Source organism: Narcine bancroftii, chromosome 5, assembly GCF_036971445.1.
Source record: "Narcine bancroftii isolate sNarBan1 chromosome 5, sNarBan1.hap1, whole genome shotgun sequence".
Classification (NCBI taxonomy): domain Eukaryota; kingdom Metazoa; phylum Chordata; class Chondrichthyes; order Torpediniformes; family Narcinidae; genus Narcine; species Narcine bancroftii.
In genome coordinates this window covers 212,607,913-212,629,982 of record NC_091473.1, presented here as the reverse complement: position 1 = coordinate 212,629,982, position 22,070 = coordinate 212,607,913, and the positions used below count along the sequence as shown (strand labels likewise).

Genomic DNA, 22,070 nt, shown 5'->3' with positions numbered 1-22,070 from the left:
ATCAGAGAGAAGAGGGGGAGTGTGGATTGGAGAAAAATGGGGAGTGTGTATCGGAGAGAAGAGGGAGTGGAACGGAGAGAAGTGGGGAGTGAGGATGGGAGAGAAGAGGGGGAGTGGATTAGGGGAGAGATGAGGGGTACAGTGGATCAGGGGGACTGGATCAGGGAATAGGAGAGGGAGAGTTGCTCAGGGGAGTGAAGAGGGAAAATATGGATCAGTGGAGTGAAGAGGGGGAGTGTGGATCGGAGAGGAGTGAGACCGGAGAGGAGAGGGGGGAGTGTGGACTGGAGAGGAGAGGGGGGAGTGTGGACCGGAGAGGAGAATGGGAGTGCATATCGTAGGAGAGAAGAGGGGGAGTGGATCGGAGGAAAGAAGAAGGGTAGAGAGTCAGGTGAGTGAAGAGGGAGAGTGTGGATCAGGGATAGAAGAGGGGGAGTGTGGATCAGAGAGAAGAGGGTGATTGTGGATCAGAGAGAAGAGGGGGAGTGTGTATCGGAGGGAAGGGGGGGAGTGTGGAACGGAGAGAAGAGGGGGATGAATAAGGGGAAAGAAGAGGGAGAGAGTGGATCAGGGGGAACTGGATCAGGGAAGAGAAGAGGGGGAGTGGATCAGGGGAGAGAAGAGGGGGAGTGTGGATCAGGGTAGAGAAGAGGGGGAGTGGATCAGGGGAGAGTTGATCTGGGGTCGATCAGGGGAGTGAAGAGGGGAGTGGATCAGGGGAGAGAAATGGGGAGTGAATCAGGGGAGAGAAGAGGTGAGTGAATCAGGGGAGAGAAGTGGGGAGTGGATCACGGGAGAGAAAAGGGGGAGTGTGGGTCGGAGAGAAGGGTGGTGGATCGGAGAGTCGTGTGGAGTGTGGATCGGGAGAGAAGTGGGGAATGTGTGTCAAGAGCAAAGGGGGGGAGGGTGGATCAGAGAGAAGAGGGAGAGTGTGGATTGGAGAGATGAGAGGGAGTGTGGATCAGAGGGAAGAGGGTGAGTGTGGATAGGAGAAAGATGGGGTGTGTGTATCGGAGAGAAGAGGGGGAGTGTGGATCGGAGAAAAGAGGGTTAGAGAGGATCATGGGAGAGAAGAGGGGGCGTGTGAATCACTGGAGAGTAGAGGGGGAGTGTGAATGTCTGGAGAGAACAGGGGGAGTGTGGATCACTGGAGAGAAGAGGGAGTGGATCGGAGGAAGTGGGGAGTGAGGATGGGAGAGAAGAGGGAGAGTGGATCAGGGGTGAGAAAAGGGGGAGTGTGGACCAGAGAGGAGAGGGGGGAGTGTGGACCGGAGAGGAGAGGGGGAGTGCGGACCGGAGACGAGAGTGGGAATGCGTATCGTAGGAGAGAAGAGGGGGAGTGGATCGGAGGAAAAAAGAGGGGGACTGGGTCAGGGGAGTGAAGTGGGAGAGTGTGGATGAGGGATAGAAGTGGGGGAGTGTGGATCAGGGATAAAAGTGGGGGTGTGTGGATCAGTGAGAGAAGGGGGTTTTGGATCAGGGTAGAGAAAAGGGGAGTGAGGATGGGAGAGAAGAGGGGGAGTGGATCAAGGGAGAGATGAGGGGGATTTCCTCAGGGGAGAGAAGAGGGGGAATATGGATCAGTGGAGAGAAGAGGGGGAGTGTGGACCGGAGAGGAGAGGGGGGAGTGTGGACCGGAGGGAAGAGGAGAGTGTGGATCAGAGAGTAGAAGCCCAGTGCGGATCAGGGTAGAGAAAAGGGGGGATGTGGATCAGGGGAGAGAAGAGGGGGAGTGTGGATCGGAGAGAAGAGGGGGATGGATCAGGGGAAAGAAGAGGGAGAGAGTGGATCGGGGGAACTGGATCAGGGAAGAGAAGGGGGGAATGGATCAGGGGAGAGAAGAGGGGGAGTGTGGATCAGGGTAGAGAAGAGGGGGAGTGGATCAGGGGAGAGTCGATCTGGGGTCGATCAGGGGAGTGGATCAGGGGAGAGAAGAGGGGAGTGAATCAGGGGAGAGAAGAGGGGAATGAATCAGGGGAGAGAAGTGAGGAGTGGATCACGGGAGAGAAAAGGGGGAGTGTGGATCGGAGAGAAGGGTGGTGGATCGGAGAGTCGTATGGAGTGTGGATCGGGAGAGAAGAAGGGGAGTGTGTATCAAGAGCAAAGGGGGGGAGGGTGGATCAGAGAGAAGAGGGAGAGTGTGGATTGGAGAGAAGATAGGGAGTGGTTCGGGGAGAAGAGGGGGAGTGTGGATCGGAGAGAAGAGGGAGCGGATCGGAGAGAAGAGGGAGCGGATCAGAGAGAAGAGGGAGCGGATCGGAGAGAAGGGGGGAGTGTGGATAGAAGGAGGGTGGATCGGAGAAAAGGGGGAGTGTGGATCGGAGATAAAAGGGGGAGTGTGGATCGGAGAGAAGAGGTGGATGGATCAGGGGAGAAGAGGGAGAGAGTCGATCAGGGGGCACTGGATCAGGGGAGAGAAAAGAGGGAGTGGATCAGGAGAGAGAAGAGTGGGAATGTCTATCAGTGGAGACAAGAGAGGTAGTGTGGATCAAGGAAGAGAAGAGGTAGAGTCGATCAGGGGAGAGAAGAGGGGAGTGGATCAGGGGAGAGAAGAGGGGAGTGGATCAGGGGAGAGAAGAGGGCAGTGGATCAGGGGAGAGAAGAGGGCAGTGGATCAGGGGAGAGAAGTGGGGAGTGGATCAGGGGAGAGAAGAGGGGGAATGTGGATCGGAGAGAATTGGGAGTGGATTGGAGAGAAAGGGGGAGTGTGGATCGGAGAGAATAGGGAGTGGATTGGAGAGAAAGGGGGAGTGTGGATGGGAGAGAAAGGGTGGTTGATCGGAGAGAAGGGGAGAGGGTGGATCAGAGAGAAGGGAAGAGCGTGGATCGGAGGGAAGGAAGGAGTTTGGATCGGTGAGAAGGAAGGAGTGTGGTTCGGTGAGAAGGAAGGAGTGTGGATCGGTGAGAAGGGAGGAGTGTGGATCGGTGAGAAGGGAGGAGTGTGGATCGGTGAGAAGGGAGGAGTGTGGATCGGAGATAAGGGAGGAGTGTGGATTGGAGTGAAGAGTGTGGATCGGAGAGAAGAGGGGGTGTGTTTCGGTGAGAAGATGGGGAGTGGATTGGAGAGAAGAGGGGGAGTGTGGATCAGAGAAAAGAGGGGAAGAGTGGATCAGGAAAGAAGAGGGGGAGTGAATCACTGGAGAGAACAGGGGAAGTGTGGATCGGAGAGGAGAGAGGGAGTGTGGACCGGAGACGAGAGTGGGAGTGCGTATTGTAGGAGAGAAGAGGGGGCGTGGATCGGAGGAAAAAAGAGGAGGAGTGGGTCAGGGGAGTGAAGTGGGAGTGATCGGAGAAAAGGTGGGAGTCATGTTCAGAGAGAAGCAGGGGAGAGTGGATCAGGGATAGAAGTGGGGGAGTGTGGATCAGGGATAAAAGTGGGGGTGTGTGGATCAGTGAGAGAAGTGGGGTGTGGATCGGGGGAGAGAAAAGGGGAGTGTGGATCACCGAGAGAAATGGGGGGGTTTGGATCGGGGGAGAGAAGAGGGGGAGTGTGTATCGGAGAGAAGAGGGGGAGTGTGGATCAGAGAGAAGAAGCCGAGTGTGGATCAGGGTAGAGAAAAGGGGGAATGTGGATCAGGGGAGAGAAGAGGGGGTGTGGATCACGGGAGAGAGAAGGGGGAGTGTGTTTCGGAGAGAAGAGGGGGATGGATTAGTGGAAAGAAGAGGGAGAGAGTGTATCAGGGGGCACTGGATCAGGGAAGAGAAGAGGGGGAGTGGATCAGGGGAGAGAAGAAGGTGTATGTCTATCAGTGGAGAGAAGTAGGGTAGTGTGGATCAGGGAAGAGAAGAGGGGGAGTGTGGATCAGGGGAGAGAAGAGGGGGTGTGGATCAGGGGAGATAAGAAGGGAGTGAATCGGGAGAGAAGAGGGGAGTGGATTACGGGAGGAAAAGGGGGAGTGTGGATCGGAGAGAATAGGGAGTGCATCGGAAAGAAAGGGGGAGTGTGGATCAGAGAGAGGGGTGGTGGATCGGAGAGAAGTGTGGAGTGTGGATGGGAGAAAGGGGGAGTGTGTGTCGGGAGAGAAGGAGAGTGTGTGGCAAGAGCGAAGGGGGGGAGTGTGGATCGGAGAGAAGAGGAGGAGTGTGGATAGGAGAAAGATGAGGAGTGTGTATCGGAGAGAAGAGGGGGAGTGTGGATCGGAGAAAAGAGGGTGAGAGAGAATCATGGGAGAGAAGAGGGGGCGTGTGAATCACTGGAGAGAAGAGGGGGAGTGTGAATGTCTGGAGAGAAGAGGAGGAGTGTGGATCACGGGAGAGAAGAGGGGGAGTGTGGATCGGAGAGAAGAGGGAGTGGATCGGAGAGAAGTTGGGAGTGAGGATGGCAGAGAAGAGGAGGAGTGGATCAGGGGAGAGATGAGGGAGACAGTGGATCAGGGGGACTGGATCAGGGGATAGGAGAGGGGGAGTTGCTCAGGGGGAGAAGAGGGGGAGTGAGGACCGGAGAGGAGAGGAGAGGGGGGAGTGTGGACCGCAGAGGAGATGGGGGAGTGTGGACCGCAGAGGAGATGGGGGAGTGTGGACTGGACAGGAGAGGGGGAGTGCGGACCAGACAGGAGAGTGGGAGTGCGTATCGTCGGAGAGAAGAGGGGGAGTGGATCGGAGGAAAGAAGAGGGGGAGTGGGTCAGGGGAGTAAAGAGGGAGAGTGTGGATTAGGGATAGAAGAGGGGGAGTGTGCATCAGGGAGAGAAGGGGGTGTGGATCGGGGGAGAGAAGAGTGGGGGTGTGGGTCAGGGAGAGAAATGGGGGGTGTGGATCTGGGGATGGATGAGGGGGAGTGTGGATCAGGGTACTGAAGAGGGGGAGTGTGGATCAGGGTACTGAAGAGGGGGAGTGTGGATCAGGGTACTGAAGAGGGGGAGTGTTCATCAGGGGTAGAAGAGGGTGTGTGTGTGTATCATTGGAGATTAAGTGGGAGTGTGGATCAAGGGAAGAAGAGGGGGAGTGTTGATCAGGGGAGTGAAGAGGGGGAGTGTGGATTGGGGCAGAGAAGAGAGGGAGTGTACATTGGCGGAGAGAAGAGGGTGAGTGTGGATTGGGGAGAGAAGAGGGGGAGTGGATCAGGTCAGAGAAGAGGGGGAATGTCAGTCATGGGAGTGAAGAAGGGGAGTGTGGATCAGGGTAGAGAACAGGGGGAGTGTGGATCAGGGGTTGAAGAGAGGGAGTGTGGATCAGGGGAGAGAAAGTGGGAGTGTGGATCAGGGGAGAGAAGAGGGGGAGTGTTGTTCAGAGAGAAAGATAGGGCATTTGGGAGAGGCGGGATAAAGGATAGAGAAGGGATGGAGTGGGTGTGGGTTTGTGAAGTGAAGGGATCGGTAATGGAAGAGGATGTGAGTGGGATAGGAGAGTGAAGGGTGAGAGTTTGGAGTTAGTGGAGTGCTTGGAAGTGGGGTTGAGTTGAGGTTCAGGGGGCAAGAGTTGAAGATTGTGGAGGAGAGGTTGGGGGACGTGGGATCGAGAAGTGGTGCTGCAGGGGAAGATGTAGGGGATAATGGAAATAGAGATGGGAGTGAAGTGGGAAAGGGGAGAGAGTGGGAGACAAATAGAGTGGGGTGGTGGGATAGATTGGGGAGTGTGAAATTAGGTGTGGAAGAATGGAGAGCCTGCTGGAGCGAGAACAAAGAGAGATGGAGGGGAAATGGTAAAGAGATTGAGAGAGAGAATAAACGATTTCTGAGGGGGTTATCTGATCCAGGGGTTTCGGACAAAGACACTTTTTTCCCCTTTATTTGCCCGTGATGAACACTTTTGCATTTGTTATCAAACTATCCATGCAATTAAAGAGCACTCTCTTGATTTTATTCAAGGTTATTTGTGTACATTTTGGTTTGACCTTGTAAAACTGCTGCACATTTCCTGCATTGTAACCCATTTTCAGGGAACCATAATGTTTGGGTCATTCGGCTTCACAGGTGTATGTTAATTGTTTCATTCGTGCAGGTATGAGAGATCTGGGCCTGCTTCTAACTTTTAGATCACCTTTGGAGTTCGTAGCTGCCATTTTGCAATGTGAGGAGCAGAGTTGTGCCAACGAAAATGAAAGAACGTTTTATGAGGCTGAACAAGCAGAATAAAACAGGAAGAGAAATCACCCAACCAAAATGAACAGTACTGGTGAGCTCAGTAATCGCAAAGGGACAGGTGTTCCAAGAAGACTCCACTGCTAATAACAGAAAAATCCTCATGAAAATGAAAAATCCCAAATGCCTGTCCGACAGATCAGAAGCACTCTTCAGGAGGCAGGTGTGGACATGCCAGTTGATGACTGTCCGCAGAAGACTTCATGAACAGAAACACAGAGGCTCCACTGCAAGATGCATACCACTAGTTGGCCACAGATACAGGATGGCCAGATGATAGTTTATCAAAAAGTATTTAAAAGAGCCTGCAGAATTCTGGGAAAAGGATGTGGATGGATGAGATCACGATTAACCTGTATACGAGTGATGACAAGAGCAAAATGTGGGGCGTAAGTGAACTGCCGAGATGCAAAGCACCTCCTCTGCGAAACGTGGTGGGAGTGTTATGGCCTAGGCATGTCTGGCTGCCACGGGTACTGGCCCACTTATCTTCATTGATGTAACTGCTGGTGACCGTAGCAAAATGAATCCTGAGGTGTATAGAAACATCTGTTCAAGTTCGAGCAAATGCCTCCAAACACATTGGACAGTCCCAAACCTACTGTTAAAGCAACAGTTTTCCCAAGCTAAAAACTGGAAAATTCTTGATTGGCCAAGTCAGTCAGTCACCCAATCTAAACCCAAGTGAACCTGCCTTCCATCAGCTGAAGAGAAAAACCAAAGGGGACAAGCCCTCGAAACAAGAAGGAGCTGAAGACAGCTGCAGTGGAGGCCTGGGAGAGCATCAGCGGAGAAGACACTCAGCACCTGGTGTTGTCTATGAATCACAGACCAAGCAGCCGTTGTGAGGGATTGGCATCAAAGTACTGGACCTGAAGTGAAACACAAAAGTCTGTCAACACTATAATTGTAGTAAAAATACAGTGAAATGCTGGACGATTCAGCAGGGTCTTTTCATTTGGGGCGTGAGCCCCTTTTCAAGGGACAAGCAGGATGAGGCAGGAGCAGGAGCTGTCAGAACGTGTCAGCATTCAGACAGAGCTGGCCGGGGGAGGAATCCAGACTAACAAAAGGGGTTAATTGGATATGGTGAGGGGAGAGGAAAGGATCTGTCATATTTGTGTGGGAGGGGGATGGGATGGAGAGGGGGGTGGTGGGGGAGGGGGGGGTTGATGAAAGGGGATGGGATGGAGAGAGAGCTAACGAAGAGGAGGGGGAAGGGGGTGTTAATGATAAGGGACAGGATGGAGAGGGAGTTGGGAAAGGGAGGGGAGTTAATGAAAGGGGAGGGGATGGAGAAGGAGATGGGAAAGGTGACGGGGACGGGGAGTTAACGAAAGCCAGAGAAGTTGATATCAATACTGGGTGGTCTCAGTCAGGCAGTGCATGTCAGCAAGGGAATGGGATGGAGAATTGAAATGGGTGGCCACTGGGAGATCCCCACTATCATGTGGCTACTTTAATACACATACCATTGCTATGTCCCAAATGTTATGGTGCCCTGAAATGTTTAAAAAGTGCTGTAATTTCTACACAGTCAAACAAAATGTACACAAATACCCTTGAATAAACGCAAGGAATTTGTATCTGCTCCATGTGTCTGCGTGGGTTTTCTTTGGGGACTCCAGTTTCCTCCACCATTCATTGTGGCCTGAAATGTGGCTCATGCTAAATTTAAAAGATAATTAAAATGTGGAATGGGCACTTTAATTACATGTGAATTGTTTGATGACAAATTTTAAACTGGAGCACAGGGGCAAATAAAGGAACAAGTGACTGTCCAAACATTATGGTGAGCAACGGTAGAATAACAATGGCCAGGAGCGGGGTGCAACTTGGATCTGATCCAGGGGTTCACATCTCCCTCATCCCTCCCTCTCTGTGCAGGTTTCACAACTGGACTCTTGGTCTCAACTGGCTCCAATTCAACAGGTGAGTTCTGGAGAATTTTGCTCCAGAACGAGTTTCCATCCGGGGATTGTTCAGCTTCATGGCCTGGTCGACAAGATCATTGCCGTGAAAGTAAGGGAGAGGAGGGGGTTGAGGGGGATAGAGGAGGGGGTTGGGGGGGAGAGGAGGGGGTTGGGGGGGAGAGGAGGGGGTTGGGGGGAAGGAGGGGGTTGGGGGGAAGGAGGGGATTGGGGAGAGGAGGGGGTTGGGGAGAGGAGGGGGTTGGGGGAGAGGAGGGGGTTGGGGAGAGGAGGGGGTTGGGGGAGAGGAGGGGGTTGGGGGAGAGGAGGGGGTTGGGGGGGAGGAGGGGGATGGGGGGGAGGAGGGGATGGGGGAGGAGGGGGATGGGGGAGAGGAGGGGGATGGGGGGAGAGGAGGGGATGGGGGGGGAGAGGATCGGGATTGGGGGAGAGGAGGGGGATGGGGGAGAGGAGGGGGATGGGGGGAGAGGAGGGGGTGGGGGGAGAGGGAGGGGTTAGGAGGGGGTTGGGGGAGAGGGAGGGGTTTGGGAAAGGAAGGGGTTAGGAGGGGGTTGAGGGTTAGGAGGGGGTTGAGGGTTAGTAGGGGGTTGAGGGTTAGGAGGGGGTTGAGGGTAGAGGAGGGGGTTGAGGGGTAGAGGAGGGGGTTGAGGGTAGAGGAGAGGGTTGGGGAGGAGGGGATTGAATGGGGGTAGAGGAGGAGCTTGAGTGGGGTAGAGGAGGAGCTTGAGGGGGGTAGAGGAGGAGGTTGAATGGGGGTAGAGGAGGGGATTGAGGGGTGTAGAGGAGAGCGTTGAGGTAGGGGAGAGCATTGGGAGGAGAGGAGGGGGTTGGGGGTAGAGGATAGGGTTGGGGAGGGGGTTGAGTGGGGTTGAATTAGGGTAGAGGAGGGGCTTAAGGGGGGTAAAGGAGAGGGTTGGGGAGAGGAGGGGGTTGTGGGGTAGCGGAGAGGTTGGGGAGAGGAGGGGGTTGAATGGGATAGAGGAGGGGTTGAATGGGGGTAGAGGAGGGGGTTGAGGAGGGGGTTGGGGGAGAGGAGAGAGTTGGGGAGAGGAGAGGGTTGGGGAGAGGAGGGTGTTGAATGGGGGTAGAGGAGGGGGTTGAATGGGGGTAGAGGAGGGGTTGAGGTGGGTAGAGGAGGGGGTTGAGGTGGGTAGAGGAGGGGGTTGAGGTGGGTAGAGGAGGGGTTGGGGGTTGAGGTGGGTAGAGGAGGGGGTTGAGGAAGGGATTGAGCGGGTAGAGGAGGGGGTTGAGGAAGGGATTGAGGGGTAGAGGAGGGGTTGGGGTAGAGGAGGGGGTTGGGGGAGAAGAGGGGGTTGAGGGGAGCAGAAGGTTAGTGTTTCTTTCTCCTGTCCCCTTTTCTTTCTCCCTGTCCCTTTTCTATCCCCTGTCCCCTTTTCTTTCTCCCTGTCCCTTTTCTATCCCCTGTCCCCTTTTCTTTCCCCCTGTCCCCTTTTCTTTCCCCTGTCCCCTTTTCTTTCCCCCTGTCCCCTTTTCTTTCCCTCTCGTCCCCTTTTCTTTCCCTCTCCTCCCCGTGTCTTTCCCTCTCTCCCCGTGTCTTTCCCCTCTCCTCCCCGTGTCTTTCCCTCTCCTCCCCGTGTCTTTCCTCTCCTCCCCGTGTCTTTCCCTCTCCTCCCCGTGTCTTTCCCTCTCCTCCCCGTGTCTTTCCCTCTCCTCCCGTGTCTTTCCCTCTCCTCCCCGTGTCTTTCCCTCTCCTGCCCGTGTCTTTCCCTCTCCTCCCCGTGTCTTTCCCTCTCCTGCCCGTGTCTTCCCCTCCTCCCCATCTCTCTTCCCCTCCTCCCCCCATCTCTCTTCCCCTCCTCCCCCCATCTCTCTTCCCCTCCTCCCCCCATCTCTCTTCCCCTCCTCCCCCCATCTCTCTTCCCTCCTCCCCCCATCTCTCTTCCCCTCCTCCCCCCATCTCTCTTCCCCTCCTCCCCCCATCTCTCTTCCCCTCCTCCCCATCTCTCTTCCCCTCCTCCCCCCATCTCTCTTCCCCTCCTCCCCCATCTCTCTTCCCCTCCTCCCCATCTCTCTTCCCCTCCTCCCCCCATCTCTCTTCCCTCCTCCCCCCATCTCTCTTCCCCTCTCCTCCCCCCATCTCTCTTCCCCTCCTCCCCCATCTCTCTTCCCCTCTCCCCATCTCTCTCTTCCCCTCCTCCCCATCTCTCTTCCCCTCCTTCCCCATCTCTCTCTTCCCCTCCTCCTCCCCTCTTCCCCTCCTCCCCCCTCTTCCCCTCCTCCCCATCTCTCTTCCCCTCCTCCCCCCTCCTCCCCCTCCCCCTCCCCCCTCTCTTCCCCTCCTCCCCCTCCCCTCTCTCTTCCCCTCCTCCCCCTCCCCTCTCTCTTCCCCTCCTTCCCCATCTCTCTCTTCCCTCCTCCCCCCATCTCTCTCTTCCCAGGATGTGCCGGTCTCCCTGACCAGCGTTCTGCTGCACATGGACTGATTCGCGCTCCACTCTCCCACGAATTCTTTCAGACAATCAATTGTTCTTGGATAATTGAGGCCACAACATCAGAAAGAGTGACCATCAAGTGAGAAACAGGGAGGGGTGTGGAGACTGGAGGGGTTACAGAAACGGGGAGGGGTGTGGGGACTGGAGGGGGTTAAAGACACAGGGTGGGGACTGGAGGGGGTTACAGGCATGGGGAGGGGTGTGGAATCAGAGGGGGTTATAGACATGTGGCGGGGTGTGGGGACTGGAGGGGTTTACAGACATGAGGAGGGGTGTAGAGATGGGGGGAGGTTACAGAGAGGGGTGTGGGGTCCGTGGGGAGCCTGTGAGGTGACTGGGTGATGGAGGGGAAGGACAGGGGAAGTTTGAGTTAGGCTGGGGACAGGTGTTGAGCTGATTTCCAACCTAATTCTTTTCCCCCCACCCTGCAGTTTCTCCAGCTTCCACCTGCCCTGTACCCTGGGGGTGCTGAGGGTGGGGGTCTTGGGGCAGGAGCCCCATGACCTGTGTGGAAGCCTCCATCGCTTCAGCCACTCCTTCAGTGGGGGATCCGTCCTCCTCAACCTGCAGGCTTCCTACTCTCCCCGGCCTGCCTTCAGACTGGTCTACAGCAGAGGTAACCCTCATGGGAGGGGGCTGGAGGGCTATGGGTGAGGGAGGAGAGAGGGAATGGTGCAGGATGGAGAGGGTGCAGGAAGGAGTATGAAGGGGAAGATGGTGGGGAGGAAGGAGAGAGGGAAGGACGAATCTCCCTGGGAGGATAATGGGATGTCCTCAGGAGGGAGGGAGGGATCTCTCTGTGGTCGAGGAAAGGAGGGATCTCCATGGGGCGGGGGAGGGGAATCTACCCTGTTGATGTAAACATACAATGGTGGAGAAACTCAGCGGGTCAAACAGTCAACTTTATAGGCAAAGGTACAGAACCAACGTTTTGGGCTTGAACACCTCATGTCGGTATGGGAAAATGTCAGCAGGCATCCAAACGAAATGGTGGGGGGTGGGGGGAGGTGCACGATCCCAAAAGCAGGAGGTAATGGGTGGAGAAGGGAGGGAGGACACAGCAGCGAGCACGGGGGAGGAGGGATGGTTGGGTGAAATGAGAGGGAAGGGGGTGGAGAGCTGAGGGAAGGGAAGAGGGGAGGGGAAAGAGGAGAAGAGGTGTGCAGAAACCGGTGAGGGCGATGTTAATGCCATCTGGCTGGAAAGGGCCCAGACGGAATATCAGATGGTCATGGAGGGATAGTACACGAGGCCGAGGACAGGGATGAGTATGGGAGTGGGATGCAGAATTGAAATGGTTGGTCTTTGGCAGCGGAGGGAAACCATCTCCCAGACTCTGATGCACACAAGGAGCAAGAGATCACTCCCGTGGACTTCAACGGACTGTTTGGGGCTTGGGGCCCATTGATCTCTCTCTCTCTCTCTCTCTCTACAGTCTCTCTCTGTGTCTCCGGCTGGACTCTCTGCCCCGGGGGCTGGTGCTCCCCGTCCCTCCTCTGCACCCCTTCTCCAGCTCCCTCCCTATCCCCTGTCCCCTGCCCTTCCCGCACCCTGCGCTCCTTCTATGGCTCCTTCTCCAGCCCTGACCTGGGCCGCAGCCCCCCCCGCCCTCCCCGGCACTGCCACTGGAGGCTGGAGACGGGAGACCCTCGGCCCCTGGAACTGGTGCTGGCCCTGTCCTTGGGCCCGTCCGATCAGCTGCTGGTGGAAGCCGCGGGGGAGAGTCCTTCCCGCCCACTGGCAAGCTTCCGAGGGGACGGGGTTGGCCCGGCCTCGCAGACGGTGCTGGCTCCCGCGGGGGAGGTCCTGCTCACCTACCTCAGCCCCGGGGGGGCCGAGCCGGGGGGTTTCTCTGCTTCCTTTCAGGTGCAGGGATACTGTCCCCCCGGGCTGCTCCCCTGCCGGGACGGGGGTCCGCCCTCCTGTTTTTCCCCCTCACAGCGCTGCGACGGGTTCTGGGACTGCCTGGCAGGCTGGGACGAGGAGGGGTGTGCCGGGTGCCCGGCTGGGACCTACCCCTGCGAGGGGCGGGCGAGAAGGCCACTGTGCTATAGGGCTTCGGATAGGTGCAACTATCAGACAGCCTGCCCCCGGGGAGGGGACGAGACGGGCTGCCGCTGGTGCCAGAGGGGGACCTTCCGCTGCGGTGACGGCCGGTGCATCTTCGAGAGCTGGCTGTGCGACGGACAGGAAGACTGTGCTGACGGCAGCGACGAGGGGGGCTGCCCGCTCTTCACCCCCCGCAAAGTGGCCACAGCAGCTGTTCTGGGCAGCCTGGTCTGCGGCCTGCTGCTCGCCATCACTCTGGGCTGTAGCTGGAGGCTGTACATCACCCACAGCAGCCGATACAGGTGGGCGAGCTTCCTTGTGGTGGGGGCGAAGAGAGAGAGAGTGTGTGCGTGTGCGCCTGCCTGTAATACGGGACGGTGCTGAGGGAGCTTCACTCTGTGTCTGACCCCGGTACAGTGCAGAGGGAGCTTCAGTCTGTGTCTGACCCCGGGAGAGCGAGTGTGTCTGTAAACCGAGACGTTGCAGAGGAAGTTTCACTCTGTGTCTGACTCTGGGAGAGAGTGTAAACTGGGACGGTGTAGAGGGAGCTTCACTCTGTGTGTGACCCCGGGAGAGAGAGTGTGTCTGTAAACCGGGACGGTGCAGAGGGAGCTTCACTCTGTGTGTGACCCCGGGAGAGAGAGTGTGTCTGTAAACCGGGACGGTGCAGAGGGAGCTTCACTCTGTGTGTGACCCCGGGAGAGAGAGTGTGTCTGTAAACCGGGACGGTGCAGAGGGAGCTTCACTCTGTGTGTGATCCCGGGAGAGAGAGTGTGTTTGTAAACCGGGACGGTGCAGAGGGAGCTTCACTCTGTGTGTGACCCCGGGAGAGAGAGTGTCTGTAAACCGGGACGGTGCAGAGGGAGCTTCACTCTGTGTGTGACCCCGGGAGAGAGAGTGTGTCTGTAAACCGGGACGGTGTAGAGGGAGCTTCACTCTGTGTGTGACCCCGGGAGAGCGAGTGTGTCTGTAAACCGGGACGGTGCAGAGGGAGCTTCACTCTGTGTGTGACCCCGGGAGAGAGAGTGTGTCAGTAAACCGGGACGGTGCAGAGGGAGCTTCACTCTGTGTGTGATCCCGGGAGAGAGAGTGTGTTTGTAAACCGGGATGGTGCAGAGGGAGCTTCACTCTGTGTGTGACCCCGGGAGAGAGAGTGTCTGTAAACCGGGACGGTGCAGAGGGAGCTTCACTCTGTGTGTGACCCCGGGAGTGTGTGTGTAAACCGGGACAGTGCAGAGGGAACTTCACTCTGTGACCCCGGGAGAGCGAGTGTGTCTGTAAACCAGGTCAGTGCAGAGGGAGCTTCAGTCTGTGTGTGACCCCGGGAGAGAGAGTGTGTCTGTAAACCGGGATGGTGCAGAGGGAGCTTCACTCTGTGTCTGACCCCGGGAGAGCGTTATTGGGTCTGAGAGAACGAGACACTGAACGGAGTCTCACCGCCTCACGTCCTGTCCCACAGTCTGTTCACACCACTGTCCCGGCTGGAAGCAGAGATTGTCCAACAACGAGCACCTCCCTCCTACGGACAGCTGATTGCGGACGGAGCGATCCCCCCAGTTGATGACTTCCCCACAGAAAACCCCAATGACGTGAGTCCCTTCCACAGACGTTAAATATTTACCCCGCTGCAGCACGTGTCTCTGCGGCCGCATCGCCCTCGCAGTCCTATATTTCGTCCCATCTCTCCTGGAAGGTTCGTTCTCTCGAGAGCTATGCCCCCCCCCCCCACCTTATCTCTCTTTCTCTCTCTTTCTCCAGGTCTCCGTCCTAGGGAACCTGCGTTCAGTGCTGCAACTTCTGCGACAGGGTCCTGCACAGCCCCGAGCGCGGCGCAGACATCGCGCCCTCCGCCGCCTGGTGCGGCGTCTGCGACGCTCCCGTCTCTGGTCTTTGCTCCAGACCCCTGCAACCCCCACCCAGGTCCCATCTCCGCCACCCCAAGTAGACCCTCCTTTGCAGGAACCAGACAAACCCCCTCTTCCTGAAGAGAGCAACGGAGACCCAGGCCCTGGCGAACTCCCCTCTGACGTACCCCTCCTTCCTCTTCCTGAGGGGGCAGTGGGACAGGATGAGGCCCCACGGATCCCCTGAGTAGGAGAGTGAACACTGACTCCTCCGCACCCCCTTCCCTTCTTTCACCCCTATCCCTCCTCCCTGTTCCTTCCCCCCACCCGTTCCTCCGTAACCCCCACATCTATCCCTCACCACACGTCAACTGCCTGCCCCGCTTCCACTCTCCCCGTCTCTCCCCCACCCCATCTCTTTGTCCCCACCCACCCGGTCCCTCCTGACCACCCCCCCCCCCACCCCGTCCCGTGTTGGGACAGTCTGTGTTTCAAAGGGGAGGGCAGTAACTGCAGGTTCAGGTGACCAAATGTCCATTTACAAACTCCTTGTTCCGTTAGACACTGATGGAGATGTTCTTAGAATAAACTTCGCGTTTGAGTACATGGTCTCCCCGTGTGTTTTTTGCAAGGGGCTTGAAGCGTGAGAGTGTTCAAGAACAGAGACCTTGGCGTACGAGATGTAACACGGTAAACAGTGCGGGTGTTGCAGAATTGAGACCTCGGGTTTCGGAGACTTTGACACAGTGAATAGTTAGGAGAGGTGGAGGACAGAGACGGCAGACACAGTGAACGGTGGGCTGTGTGGTGGAACAGAGAGACCTCGAGATGCAGGAACTGATGCGGTGAATGGTAGGGGAGTGTTGTAGAACAGACACCTCCAGGTACGAGGAATGACAGGGTGAATTGCTGGGAGTTAAACAAAAGTCTGCAGATGCTGTGATTGTCGTTACACAAAAACGCTGGAGAAGCTCTGCAAGTCCGGATGCATTCGTTATGTAAGAAAGATGAAGATACATTACCAATGTTTTGGGCCTGACACCGGTTATCAAGGTATGAGCAAAAGGGCCTAAATTGATGTTAATGGCATCTGATTGGAGATTAGCAGGCAGTCTCCCCCTACACAGACATATGGGAGTGGGGAGCGGAACTGAAATGGTTTGCCTCTGGAATATCCCTGTTCTTCTCGCGGACAGACTGAACGCGCTCAGCAAAACAATCTCCCAGGCTGCATCCAGTAGTGAAAGCCACAACGAGAGCACCAGACATAGATGGCCCGCGCGGATTCACAAGTGTTGCTTCAGCTGTAAGGACGGTTCGGGGGCCCTAAGTGGAGGTGTGCGAGCACGTGTGGCACTTCACGCGATCACAGGAGGAGATTCCAAGGGGGAAATTAGTGGGGGTGGAGAAGGGAATGGAGGGAGCAGTCCCTGCAGAAGGTGGAGAGGGATCACATTATTGGTGACAGAAATGGCAGGGGATAATATGTTGGATAGGGAAGCTGGTGGATGATGAGGTCAAAAAGAATCTGTCCTTGTTGCATCTGGAGGTGAAAGGGGGGGCAGGGCAGATGTGCAGGAAATGGAGGAGATGCAGGAGAGGGATGAGTTGATGATGGTAGAGGGGAAGCCACATTTTTAGGAGAAAGAGGTCCAATGATCTGGAAAGGAAGACCTTATGCTAGGAGCAGATGCAATGGAGAAATGGACAGAAAGAAAAATGGAATCCTTACAGGGGACAGGGTGTGAAGGAGTTGCGGTGACTGTGGGAGTTGGTGGGTTTGTAGATGTTTGTTGAGAGTGTGTCTCCTGAGAGAAAGGGGAGAAACATTTCTGATGTCTCCCCTCGACTTTTCTCCAGTCACCTTAAACCAGTGTCCTCTGGTATTAACCTGGGAAGGGATTCTTGCTGTCCACCTAATCTTGTATACCTCCATCGTTGCCTCTCATCCTGTCTTTCCAAAGAGAAAAGCCCCTAACTTACTTAACCTTGCGTCATAGGATGTTCTTCTATTCAGACATCCTGGACCATTTCCTGTGCAGCTTCTGAAGCTTCCACATCCTTCCTGTAATGAGTCGACTAGAACTGAACACAATATTCCAAGTGTAGCCGAGCCAGAGCTTTGCAGAGATGCAACGTTACCTCATGGCACTTGAACAATTCCCTAGTGAAGTTCAGCACAGACATGGACCCCCAGATCTCTCTGCACCTCAACAAGCTTTAGACCCAGAGAGAGGATGCATCCTTGGCGCCAGTCTTCTCGTATACTTCCTGTGCCCCATCCCGTTATCACTCGGGTGATAGATGGAGAGGGAGCGAGGAAAGGGACTGAAAAGCACCAATGTTGAGTGCAGACCTGCAGGATCCTCATTGGTTTGGGCTCTTTAGATTGTACATACAGAGTGCCACAAACACTTTCCTCTGACCCTTCCCCCGGTCCATCCCAATGGTTATTAAACGGTGTCAGTGTCCCTGCCTCAACTCCTTTCTCCAGCAGCTTGTCCCACACACCTACCACCCTGGGTGACGAAGGTCCCCTCATCTCTCCCCTTTCACCTTAAACCCATGGCCTCTTGTTTTAGACTCCCTGACTCTAGGAGAGAGATGGTGACTGTCCACCTTTTTCACACCCCACATGGTTTCATTAACCTCCAGATGCTCCAGGGAGAAAGGTCCCAGCTTTATAGAGATTATCTAGGAGGTTTATTTCCACTTTGAAGATGTGGGGTATGTGGATAACCCAATCGTCCCCTTCCCCAAGGAGGTAGGAGATGGAAAAAAACTGAAAAGGAGTGAGTGACATCCCAACAAACATTTATTTCATTTCCAGTACACTTGATCAGAGTTCTGGAGGCGGTGGGGAAGTTAAACGGCCCGCCCCTCTCAGCCTCTGCATAACCCCTGAACTAGCCCACACCTCATCATACACAGCTCTGCGGGCAGAGATGGGGGAGGATAGTCCCTCGACAGGACAAATCATCTTCCCTGGAACTCTGGGACGAAAGGAGATAGCACCCTACCCTCATACTCTGGAATGGAGAGAGATAACTCCCTTCCCTCAAACTCCCAAGCCAGAGGAAGTTGACTATCTCCCCTTGAATTCTGGGATGGAGGGAGCTGATCCTCCCCTCACTCCAGAGCAGAGAGAGATAACCCCCTCCCCTCAAATTCTGGGACAGGGAGATAACCCCCCCTCCCCTCGAATTCTGGGACAGGGAGATAACCCCCTCCCCTCAAATTCTGGGACAGGGAGATAACCCCCTCCCCTCGGATTCTGGGACAGGGAGATACTCCCCCCCCACCCAAAGTTCTGGGACAGGGAGATACCTCCCCCCACCAAAGTTCTGGGACAGGGAGATACCTCCCCCCACCAAAGTTCTGGGACAGGGAGATACTTCCCCCCACCAAAGTTCTGGGACAGGGAGATACCTCCCCCCACCAAAGTTCTGGGACAGGGAGATACCTCCCCCCACAGAGTTCTGGGACAGGGAGATAACTTCATCCTTTTGAATTCTGAGATGGAGATAATCCCCTCCCCATGAACTCTGGGATGCAGGGAGATGACCCTCCCATCACTCCCATTGAACTCCAGGATGGAGGGGGGGAATAAACCCCATCCCTTTGAGTGGAAGAAGATAATTCTCTCCCCTCAAACTATGGGACAGAGGGAGATCATCGTTCCCTCCCCTTGTACCAGGATAGAGGGAGCAGACCCTCTCCTGGAACTCCAAGATGAAGGGAGCTGACCATCCCTTGCCCCAGTATCAATGGAAGTTGCTGCCCCACCCCATTCTACTATTCGGAACTGGCCCCCTGGTATTGGGAATAGATCTGGGCCACATCCTGGCTTGACACCTTGACCCAGCCACTTTCCTTGACGTGGTAGAGGCTAACGGTGCCTCCTGAGTAGGCATCCCGGTATGTGGCCTGGTAGATGGCCCTGACGGCCAGCTCATATGCCTCCTCGGCTTCCATATCGTGCCGGTAGCCCCTGTCCAGGATCCCGTAGGCATAGACAGCACCCGAGCCCACTGAGAAGATGTCCCCTGACACACGGTTCCCTTCGCTGTCCACGTAATACAGGCCTACGGAGGAAGAGAGGAGGTGATGTGAACCGAGCACAAGCCTCCGACCCAGGCCACAAAATAACCCCTCCCACAAACGATTCACCACTACTCCATATCCTCTCCCACCCCTCCCCCACTACTTCCCTACCCCCACCTACTCTACCTATACCCCTCATCACTCCCTTCCCAAAACCATCCACCCCCACTCCCCTTCCCCCCATTCTACCTGATCCCTTCCCCATCCTCCCCATCCCTCCTCCCTTTCCTCTCCGCTCCTCACTTTTCCCCTCCCCCATCCTACACTCCCCCTCCTTTTCCACTCTCCTGGGCCCCTTCCCTCCCCCTCTACACTCCTCTTTCCCCACTCCCCTCCCCTCTCCCCAGTTACCTGGGCCCCTCTTGTCCCAGCCACAGATCATGGTGCCCATGGACAGCCCCATGCCCTTGTACTGGTACACCATGTTGGCCAGCAGCTTGGAGGCTGCAGCCACTGAGATGCGCTGCTTGTTGCGCAGCTGATAGATGCGGCACTGGCGAGCTAGCAGCCGCTGCCAAAAGCTACAGTCCGCTGCGCCACCAGCCATGGTGCCCAGCAGGTAGGGGTTGATCTCGATCACCTTCTTCACCGTCTGTGAGGCCACGTAGGAGCCAGCTGTGGCCCGGGAGTCCACTGCCACCAGCACCCCCTGGGAGAACTGTGAGGAGGGGAGACTGTTAATAGGGAGAACAGACCCATTCCCTGAGTCCCCACACACCTGGGAGACCCCTCCTTCCCCCAGGAGTCCATTGCCACCAGCACCCTCTGGGAGAACTGTGGTCTGGGTCGAGAGTTGAGATTCTAAATTGGAGAAAGGCTAATTTTGAGGAAAGGAGAAAGGATCTAGAATGCAAAGACTGGGAAAGATGTTTTCGGACAAGGATGTGTGAGGTAAGTGGAGGTAAGTGAGGTAATTCCTGTCAGGATCAAAGTTAACAGGCACAGGGTACCTTGGTTTATGAGGGATACTGGGGATCTGGTTTTGAAGAAGAGAGAGGTGTATAACAGGTAGAGGCAACGTGGAGAAAATGAAGTACTTGAGGAGTATAAAAAATGCAAGAAAAATCTCAAGGAAGAAATCAGGAAGGCCAAAAGAAGACATGAGGTTGCTATGGCAGACAATATGCTGGAAAATCCCAAGGGTTTCTACAGATATATAAAGAGCAAAAGGGTAGTAAGGGACAAAATTGGTCACCTTAAAGATCAGAGTGGCCAGCTTTGTATGGAGGTAGAAGAGTCCAGGGTGGGGGAAAGAGAGATCTTAAATGGGATTTTTGGATCAATATTTACTGAGGAAAAGGGCACAGAATCGTGGGAAGTAAAGACAATAAGCAGTGAGGCCATGGAACCTATACAAATTGTTATCTTAAAGCAAATAAGAATGGATAAATCTCCAGGGCCTAACAAGGTATTCCCTCAGCTAGTGAGGTGCCGGAGGATTGGAGGGTAACTCATGTTGTTCTGCTGTTTTAAAAAAAGCTCCAAAAGTAACCCTGGAAATTACAGGCCATCAGTAGTAGGTATATTATTGGAAGGTGTTCTAAGAGATCAGATATACAAGACAGGGACTGATTAGGGATAGTCAACGTGGCTTTGTGCCTGGTAGGTTGTGTTTAACCAGTCTTATACAGTTTTTCGAGGAGATTATCAGGAAAGTTGATGAAGGAAAGGTTGTGGATGTTGCCTACATGGACTTTAGTAAGGTAGATGACAAGGTCCCACATGAGAGGTTAGTCAGGAAGGTTCAGAAGCTTGGTATTCAGGGTGAGGTAGTAAACTAAATTCGACAATGGCTGGACAGGAGAAGCTAGAGAGTGATAATGAATGATTGCTTGACAGAATGGAGGCCTGTGACTAGTGGTGTGCCTCAGGGATCGATGCTGGGACCATTGTTGTTTGTCATTAATAATCTGGAAATAATATGGTAAATTGGATCAGCAAGTTTGCAGAGGTGTTGGGTCAGCGAGTGGAAGGTTTTCAAAGCTTGCAGAGGGATTTGAACCAACTGAAAAGATGGGCTGAAAAATGGCAGATGGAATTTAATGCAGACAAGTGTAACGACATACTAGATAAATGGTAGAGCACTGAGGAGTGTGGTAGAACAGGAATGTTGGAATACAGATACATAATTCCCTAAAAGTAGTATGGTAGATGGGTCGTAAAGAGAGCTTTTGGCATACTGGCCTTCATAAATTAAAGTACTGACTACAGGAGTTCTGATGTTATAGTAATGTGGCAGAAGACATTGGTGAGGCCAAATTTGTGCAGTTTTGGTCACCTAACTACAGGAAAGGATATCAATAAGATAGATAGAGTGCCGAGACAATTTACAAGGATGTTGCCTGGACTACAGGAACTGAGTTACAGGAAAAAGTTAATCAGGAGTGTAGAAGAATGAGGGGAGATTTGTTAAAGGTATTTAAAATTATGCTGGGTATAGACAGAGTAAATGCAGGTCAGCTTTTTCCTCTGAAGGTAGGTGAAATACAAACCAGAGGACATGGGTTAAAAATTAAAGGGGAAAAGTTTAGGGGGATCTTCTTCACACAGAGAGAGATGGGGATGTGGAATGAACTGTCAGCTGAAGTGGTGAATCCAGTCTCAATTTTAACATTTAAGAATTTGGACAGGTACATGGATGGGTGGGGTATGGAAGGCTATGAACTGGGTGCAGGTCAGTGGGACTTGGTAAATAGCTTGGCATGGAGAAGGGCCAAGCAGCCTTTTTCTGTGCTGCGATGCTCTATGTGAGAGGGTTAACAGGGAGTCCACACACCCCTGGAGTTTACCACCACAAATATCCACTGGGAGAACTTTTGGAAGAGGATAGAGTTAATAGGGAATAGAGTTAATAGGGAGAGCAGACCAACCCCCAAGGGATTTACCGCCACCAGCACCTCCTGGGAGAACTGCTGGGGAGGGGAAAGTTAATAGGAAGACCATCACCTCCAGAACAACAGCACCCCATCCTTGTCACTTTGGCAACCTTTTCCAGACCCCATGATCCTTCCCTATTTCACTTAGGGACCCTCCCCACCTACTACACCCCCCACAGCATGATCCCTCACCAATGTCATAAATCCTATTGGGACCTTATTGTCCCTCGCTGTTGACCCCAGGACCCCTCCCCACAGACTCGTGTGTCGTCACTCTCTCACAAAGACACCCGTGACCCCCCAGTATCCCATGGCCCCTCCTTTCACCACCCGGACCCTGGTGCCACCCCCACAGACACCGTGACATTTCCCCGTTGACCCCCCTCGCCGTTGACACGTGGCCTTCCTAGGGAACCCATAGCCCCACTGACCCGCTCAGCGACCACCGACCACCTGCCCGAGGACCACGTGACCCTTCCCACTGAGCACGAAACCCTTCCATCACCTTCATGCCCAGGGTGGTGGTCCCATGGAGCAGCTCGATCCGCTGCGCTGGGTCATCGTCCTCCGTCTCGCTGAGTCCAGGCGGTAGCTCCAGGCCCTGTCCCGCCGGCCAGGTCCCTGACCCAATCCCACCGCTTCGCAGCACATCAAACAACGCCATTTTTCCACCCGCCGATTCACTGCCCTCCGGAAAACTCGTCATCTGCCGTTGTCCTTTCTCGACTTCCTATT

At 54.9% G+C, this 22,070-nt stretch overlaps 2 protein-coding genes across 2 annotated transcripts in view; one reads left to right on the top strand and one right to left on the bottom strand.

The window, feature by feature from the left end:
- LOC138764792 (low-density lipoprotein receptor-related protein 10-like) overlaps nucleotides 1-14,959 on the top strand; it is a 30,177-nt gene extending 15,218 nt beyond the window's left edge. The window contains exons 2-7 of the mRNA XM_069941075.1: nucleotides 7,966-8,010; nucleotides 10,409-10,541; nucleotides 10,894-11,078; nucleotides 11,898-12,813; nucleotides 13,971-14,100; nucleotides 14,270-14,959. Of these exons, the coding sequence (XP_069797176.1) occupies nucleotides 7,966-8,010; nucleotides 10,409-10,541; nucleotides 10,894-11,078; nucleotides 11,898-12,813; nucleotides 13,971-14,100; nucleotides 14,270-14,602 (1,742 nt within the window). The 3' untranslated portion in view covers nucleotides 14,603-14,959. The remainder of the gene's footprint in view (nucleotides 1-7,965; nucleotides 8,011-10,408; nucleotides 10,542-10,893; nucleotides 11,079-11,897; nucleotides 12,814-13,970; nucleotides 14,101-14,269) is intronic.
- Nucleotides 14,960-17,152: 2,193 nt separating this feature from the next.
- LOC138764793 (proteasome subunit beta type-5-like) lies at nucleotides 17,153-22,056 on the bottom strand. Its single transcript, XM_069941076.1, has 3 exons — nucleotides 21,841-22,056; nucleotides 18,811-19,117; nucleotides 17,153-18,440 (listed from the first exon to the last, which is right to left on the bottom strand). The coding sequence occupies exons 1-3, from the start codon at nucleotides 22,039-22,041 to the stop codon at nucleotides 18,151-18,153; spliced, it is 798 nt and encodes a 265-aa protein (XP_069797177.1). The 5' UTR covers nucleotides 22,042-22,056; the 3' UTR covers nucleotides 17,153-18,150.
- Nucleotides 22,057-22,070: the final 14 nt, after the last annotated feature.

Bases quoted from the DNA above. Each gene is read 5' to 3' on its own strand.
- LOC138764793 (XM_069941076.1), bottom strand. From the start codon at position 22,041: ATGACGAGTTTTCCGGAGGGCAGTGAATCGGCGGGTGGAAAAATGGCG. The intron at 19,118-21,840 runs GTGATGGAAGGG...CCCTCCTCACAG, and splicing joins CCACCACCCTGGGCATGAAG to TTCTCCCAGGGGGTGCTGGT. The intron at 18,441-18,810 runs GTAACTGGGGAG...CTTCCTCCGTAG, and splicing joins CTGGGACAAGAGGGGCCCAG to GCCTGTATTACGTGGACAGC.